The sequence below is a fragment of the Alligator sinensis genome, unplaced genomic scaffold (assembly GCF_000455745.1).
Source record: "Alligator sinensis unplaced genomic scaffold, ASM45574v1 scaffold1546_1, whole genome shotgun sequence".
Lineage (NCBI taxonomy): Eukaryota > Metazoa > Chordata > Crocodylia > Alligatoridae > Alligator > Alligator sinensis.
In genome coordinates this window covers 329120-336585 of record NW_005842689.1, presented here as the reverse complement: position 1 = coordinate 336585, position 7466 = coordinate 329120, and the positions used below count along the sequence as shown (strand labels likewise).

General features: G+C 42.4%; 1 protein-coding gene across 1 annotated transcript in view; it reads left to right on the top strand.

The window, feature by feature from the left end:
• PPP2CB (protein phosphatase 2 catalytic subunit beta) overlaps nt 1–4342 on the top strand; it is a 62902-nt gene extending 58560 nt beyond the window's left edge. Inside the window, exons 7-8 of the mRNA XM_014524871.2 lie at nt 2020–2138; nt 3634–4342. Coding sequence (XP_014380357.1) covers nt 2020–2138; nt 3634–3706 — 192 coding nt within the window. The 3' untranslated portion in view covers nt 3707–4342. The remainder of the gene's footprint in view (nt 1–2019; nt 2139–3633) is intronic.
• The last annotated feature ends 3124 nt before the right edge of the window (nt 4343–7466 follow it).

Below are 7466 nucleotides of genomic sequence, written 5' to 3'. Positions count from 1 at the left end.
TCCCTCCCTCCCCTTTTTGTGAGATGCAGCTCAGGCTCTGTTCCTTCCTCATGTGGAAGCATGGCCTCTACCAGGAGCAACAGAGTCAGACGCAGAGGCTGCTGTGGGTCTGACTCTGGCCCCAACCTGTGTTCAGGACCAGAGTTGAGCTTCAGCAGCCATCTTCCCCTCCTCCCCCTCCTCCACCTTTTGTACTCAAATCTAAGACAAGGGGCTTTTTTCCCCAGTGCTGATGGGGGATGGATAGATGCTTCATGTTAGATTTGAGTAAATATGTTAAATCTGTTTGCTCTCTGAGAGTGTTTTATGCTACTAATATGTTAGGATATCCTGTAATATATAGCAGTCATCAGTGATGGAGATTAAACCATCCGGTTGTTATAGATCAGTGGTCCCCAACCTTTTTATGGTGAAGATCACTTTTTGGAATTAAAGAGCACCCCAGGATCTTCGTCCCCCGCCTCCTTCCCCACGCACCCCTGGACCACGGAGTGTCCCAGTCCTGGCCAGGCTGGAGCTCATTCCCTCTTCAGTGCTGCAGCTGCACTGAGCTATGCCCTCCTGGCAGCCAGAGAAATGTGGCTGACAGAGCCTCGGCCTGGCTCTGTCTGGAAGTGTTTGTGGTCCAGGGGCACATGCAGGAGTAGTGGAGGCCCCGGGGGCCCATGCCTCAGCCCAGCAGTGGGAGCCCCCACGCGCCCCTGGGTGATCAGAAATTCCCAGGCCCAGCTGGGCTGGGGCTGCCCCGACGTGAGTTCCCACTGCTGAACTGAGCTGAGCTGCGCCCACACGTGGCCAGCTTGCAGCAGGGCTTGAAGTGCAGCAGCAGCCTCTGCCGCCTCCACTCCCGCAGAGATTGCGGGGAGCCCCCCAGGCTCCAATCCTCCCACCACCTGGCCGGGCTGGGGCCCCACTTACCTTCCCCTGCTCCTGGCTGGGCTGCATGGTCATCTGCTCACTGCGGGGGTCTCAATCTGGTCCCCACCCCTTCCCTCCGCCACAGATTGACCTGCTGGTACTGGGGGTGGCAGGTGTGTGTATGGTGCACACCCAACTGTCCCCCCAGCCCAAAAAAGGCTCTGGCATCTGCCTGTAGATCGGGGTCCCCAAGCTGGTGACCACTGTTATAGATAGAACTTTATATTTAGTGTCTGTACATGCAAGCATCAGCATATGAAAACTGGTCAAGTGTGAACTGTATCACATTTAAAAAGCTAAATATATCTAGTTAAAAGTTTTTAGGTACTTCTAGAATACTATACAGGCAGTCCTTGACTTAAACGTTTTGAGTTACAACTTTTCTCACTTACAACATTTATAAATTGATACCCTGTTTCAACTTTATGACATCAGTTTCGACTTTACAACGCTTGATCTGATGCGATGCCACACCAGCGAACAAGTTGGCTGTGTCGCTCATCTCCCTGGAAACATCTGTCCAAACTTCTTTGGACAGTCTCTTTAAGAAAGCAGACAAGACTCCAGAAAAACCTGCAGCCGAGACTCCTGAGAAAACTCCAGCCAACAACCCTTCAAAAAGTCCAACCAAGAGCTTTTCAAAAAGTCACAGATTCATAGCAAAGTTCATGGCATAGCATAGATTCATAGTCCAGCAAAGTCACCTCAAAGAAGTCCTTCCAAATCAAATGATTGCTATTTACAATATAAATACATTAATGTAGCTATATTACTCGTGTATAATTGATCAAGTACAAAATTCTGGGCTATTTTTGGCGAAAATAGGGTATTGGGCCTTGGTTCAGGAACCAATCCCCCATTTATAACATTGTTTCTTATGAGAAAATTGGTTCTGAGTTAGGTGTTTCAACTTAAGAGGCAGTTTTCAGGAACCAATTGTGTCAAAAGTCCAAGGACTGCCTGTACTTCAGAATTTGCAAATAGTTAGTAATCTGTTTATAATCCATATAAACCTTTTAAGAAGAGCTTTCAGATTTGACCAACACTAAGCCCTAACTAAGGATGTTTTGTTTTCCTTTTTTTTTTGTTTTTGCATTGCAGGGTTACAACTGGTGTCATGATCGAAATGTGGTTACCATTTTCAGTGCGCCCAATTATTGTTATCGTTGTGGGAATCAGGCTGCTATTATGGAACTAGATGATACTTTAAAATATTCCTTGTGAGTAACTTTTTTTTTCTTTGTGTCCCCCTTTTACTTCTAAATAGGGAGAAATCCATATTTTTTGAAGTATTGGTTTCTGACTGTAAGGAGGCAGAAGCTTTTTTTTACATTTATGCAAATCTAGTTTTGTATTACTACTTCCTAATAAGCACAATTTCTCATTTGTTAGCCCTTCTGTCTCTTTTTTCCCTGGTACTTTTTCTATTTGTGTCCATCCTATATCGCTTTCATCTTTAGGAAGGAAAACACCAGAGTTTTTTTATAATGTAAACAAGTATTTCTGGAAGAAAGTGGTGAAACATTGTGAACACCTTGAAAAATAGCCATAGAAGTGTCAAAGTGCGGCAGGTTGTTATTGACAAACAGTAGTTATGGGCTAAGAAGTGAGCAAAGAGTTTATGGTATTATTTACAAGACTTACACCCATGTTTGTAACAGTATTATTTATTACATACACTAGCCAATTGCTCGTCAAGAATGACAGATTTCAAAGGAGTGTTTACATGGCCGGCCCCGAAGGGTGAGTGGTGGGCATATAAAAGCAAGTAGAATAGAACATGAAAACAAAAGCTCCTTAAATAGTATACCAGTTTAGCCTGGCTAGCTAAACACTTACCCAAGTAGGAAGTTCTTACAGTGTATCCAAAAGATGCCCAGGCTTAGGCTCTGGAAGGCTTCAAGGGAGAAAGATTTTCAGAGCTGGGGAGCAGCTGTTACCAATGGCCTCCCATATCTTTTTGCCAAGCAAACTGATAGTACTAGTAGGAGGTTGCTTCCAACTGGTCTTAGGGATTATGATGTGGCATAAGAGAGAAGGGGCCGTCTCTTATGTAAGTAGGGCACAGACTGTTTAGTGCCTTTTAGGTCCAAACCAGCACCTTGAATTATGCTCAGAAAGTTACTGGGAGCCAGTGCAGGCCTTGGAGCATTGGAGTTGTGTGCTCCTTAACTCACCCCAGTTAGAAAGCAGGCTGCTGCATTCCACACCAGTTGCATCTTCTGGACTGTCACTGTGGGCAGCCGCAGGTAAAGTATTCTAGCTTAATGTTACAAAAGCAAAGGAATCAGGAAAGTAGGGCTGGAAGGAACCTCAGGAGGTCATCTAGTCCAGACCCCTGCTCAGTGTTATTGATGGTGGCAGCCAGATCAGAGCCTGAAAGGAAGGGGTCTAGCCTTCTCACCAGATGGAATTGGTGAAAGGCACTTCTAACCTTTATTGAGACAATAAATTCACTTTTGAAGTGGCTACTGTTTTGACCTTTTCGTGCAACCTTTTATGCCAGTTGATAACAATTTACCTCTTGTAAAATACTACATCATTTGGTAATTATTTTTCTTCTAGGTTTGAATTGGGATATAAGGTACAATGTGTGGTGAGGGTGGGTTAAGTGAAAGTACAGCAGCCTTGTATTAAAAAATGCAATAAACATTCCTTCTGGTGCCAAAAAATAACCATTGGGGTTTTTTGTTTTCTGTTTTCCTTTTTCTATAGCCTTCAATTTGACCCAGCACCTCGTCGTGGAGAGCCTCATGTCACTCGTCGTACCCCAGACTACTTCCTATAAATATCTTCTAACTTCTGCCATCGTAGAAGGAAGTACACCTGGCATTTTAAAAGCAACAATATTTACACATTTCTGTAACAAGTTGGGATCTGTTTCAACATAAAATCCCCATCATGGACCAAAATGTGCCATACTGAGGACGATGAGCATTTAGCACAATTTGAGACTGAGTTCAGTACAACACTATATATCCTATATCAATCAGTCCAACAGTCAGTTTGCCTGCTGTATTTGTAGTAACTTTTTTTTTCCTGGACTGCTCAGAAAGAAAAAAGTCATTCTAACACCTTCAGCTCCTTTTATGCTTATTTGTAAATTTTTAGTTCTAGTGTTTAACTGGCATGAATTAGTTTGGAGTTCATTTTTAAGGAAAATGCACAGCTAACTTTTCTTAATCTACCACCCTTTATTTTATTGAACAATATGATTAACTTAACTGGAGAAAGGAAGCAGGTCTTATTGGGAGTATGTTGTCATAACATTTAAAGAGCTTTCCCTTGTTTTTAGCTAAGAATTACTGTTCTGTGTTGATCCTACTTTTTCTGTATATTTGTCATGAAAGTGCTTGCATCTTATTTGGTGTATTTCAACAAATAAACTTGCAATTGTAAACCAAAACAAATTGATATTCTAAAAGGTTAGTCTGTGTGTTCATGGAATGATTATTGTTGTTTTAGAATATGATAGTTATCCAGTATTAATAGCTGTTTAGCTATCCAAACCAGGATGTATTGACTCAAATAATTTTTACTCTTGTGATACATTTCTGCTTATCAGTAAGAATCAACATCTATTTAGGAAAGTAACTATTAAAGCATGTTTTTATATTAAATTTGGCATTTCATTTTTGAAAGGATACACTAGATATATATTTATTTAAGCTGTTATCCAGCTTAACATGCAACACACTTATACAGATTCTTATTTTTTAATTTTATGTTAGAAAGGGAGTAAAAGATAGATGCATCTTTTTTACTACGCCTATTTTTACTTGTGAAATATGTTGAGCTCTATTTAAATGAAAAGTGGAATTCAATTAAATATATAATAGCATTTTTATTTTTAGTTAAAACTGCCTTTAATAGGCCCGGTATCAATGTGCAAATATTCAAGGGAGTTTGGTTTGGTTTGATTCTTTATGTTTGTTTTTAAACTTGCTTAAGAACAAAAGATGCACCTGTAGTAATGAACTGAACTTGTTGAAATCCATGCTAAAGGGAAACAAGGTTTTAGAGCTAGTAGATCTTATCTTCACACATCATTTTTATATGAAGATTGGAAAAGTAATTTTCCCATCTCCTTGTTGAGTGTCTTAACTGAGAACTAATTAATTGCCTAGATCAGTGGTTCTCATCCTTTCTGGACTTGAGGCACCCCTCCATAATTTTTGTGAGTTAAGTTGCACCCAGTTTCAAAGAAGTTGAGAGCAATAGAGAGACTTCCACATTCCTCCAAGTAGTCTTTGTTGGAGAATCAGCTTTTTGAAACTTGATGCTGAATTTTGTTGAGTCATATGTATACAAGGGCTTCACTACCAACTTCAGTACCTAAGGCAGAGCCTTAAAGCTGGAACCCCAACTTCTGGGCAAATGATGCTTAAGAGGCAAGAAGTAGATGAGTCCAATGTTTAAATCAGCCTTTCAACCCAGCACAGGGCTGGATCTTTGCTGCTGCTTCTATCACAGAAAATACACTATTGTAGCTGATGGATTTGTGCCTATAGCACTGAAATCATATTAATCCAGATGGATTCAGGAATGTAGTTGCCTATCCAAGTAACAAAGCACTTACTAGATGATTTCCCAGAGTTAACAGAAGAGAATTCAATTCAGCAATGAACTTTACCAATACAGATGAAGGAACCATTGTGTTATTTGTTTTGAATGCTAGGCACAGATTGAATGATACAGGGTCCTACACACTCATTAGGTCAATCTAGATAAGCAGTGCTCAAAGTACTGCCCATGGAGTTAAGTCATTCAGCCTGTAGGACTCCCCATTTGTGGCAGTGGGGGAGCAGTGGCAGTGTTAATTGCTACAACTCTGGAAGCCCTATGGCAATTAACACTGCCACCAGCTCCTCCTCCACTACATTTTTGGACCTGCAGGGAGTCCTATGAGCTGGATGATATGGCCCAATGTGCTGGATTGGGTTGATGTGCAGGGCTGGGTGCAGTGCATGGCCCTGGACCTTGTCCATGTGGTCAGACCTGGGGCACAGTCCCAGACCTGGTGTGTGGAGTCAATTCATGGCTCTGGACCCAGCATGCAAGGTTGGACATGGCATGTAGAGTCAGTTCACAGGTCAGAAAGGTTTCACACAACTGATCTAGATGGATCTGGAGATCTCTGTCTCACCACATTGAGCACAGAAACAAAATGGTGCCAAACTCTTGATGCTGCACTACAAAATGATAGTCAGTGCCTGCACCAGAGGGCACAGTGGTGAATCCGGGAACACCAATGTGGCTCATACTTGGCACAGAACCTCTTTAGGAAGTGCCTATTCACATTTGACAGCCAAAGATCCATCTGTGCCAGCATCAGTTGGATGAACCTGGGTACTTCAGAGATTTATTAAGGATACAGAACCACAAAATGGAAAATGTTTCTCCAAATTCACTGCTGGATCTTCAGCTCCATATTATATTAAGCTAAATACACCCAGGGATCCAGAGCAACTTTGAAAAGCAGTTCACCATAATCCTGGCAAACTTAATCACCTGGAATTTGGTGTTATGTACACCAGGCATACAGGTATATTTGGTGCTGTTAGACTTGCAAAGCCTTCCCTATCATGGGGTAAGTCCCATGCCATAGTGGGTCCAGACAGTGCCCATACCGTCCAGATCTCTCTTCCTTCTTCAGAAATGCTGACTAATAATAATCCAACAGCTAAAGTGAGCTGTCAAACAATATAATAAAGCTGATGAAGGAAGCATAAAGGACCCTGAGCATTATTTAAGATCCCTGCACCTTGAGTAACTGGAAGGAATTGAAGAGCAGATGAAGCCACACCTTTTCTATTCTCTGAACCTTCAAATGGAAAAAGAGGATGAACAGAACCAAGAGTACAACTGGCGAAATGACTCCATAAGCTCATGATGCAAACCCCTTGATTCCACAAGTGGAAGTGTGCAGACACTACTTAGGACTCATTTTCACAATCTCTCCTTGCACACTTCTGGATATCATTTAAAAACAAAACAACCACCACCACCCAAAAACCTGTCATCTCCCACCATTTATACTACCATTTATTAGGACCCTATCATAAGAGGTTGCTTTTAACTCCTCTGTAATTTCACTGGTAGTTGAGGGAGCACAACACCTTGGAAGGGGTGAGTGTCCACAGATTAGTATCAACAACACAGCTGCTGAAAGGGATCTTGGAGTCATTGTTGATTCCAGGATGGACAGGAGCCGCCAATGTGAGGAAGCAGTCAGTAAAGCTAACCGCATCTTGTGCATCTACAGAAGTATCACAAGCAGGTCCAGGGAGGTGTTCCTTCCCCACTATGCGGTGCCGGTCAGGCCACAGTTGGAGTACTGCATCCAGTTCTGGGCACCATGCTTCAAGAGGGATGTGGCTAATCTTGAGAGGGTCCAGAGGAGGACCACTCACATGGTCAGGGAGCAGCAGGCTAGGCCCTATGAAGATAGACTAAAGGGCCTGAATCTATTCAGCCTCCACAAGAGAAGACTGAGAGGGGATCTGGTGGCCATCTCTAAACTCACCAGGGGGGACCAGCGGAAAATA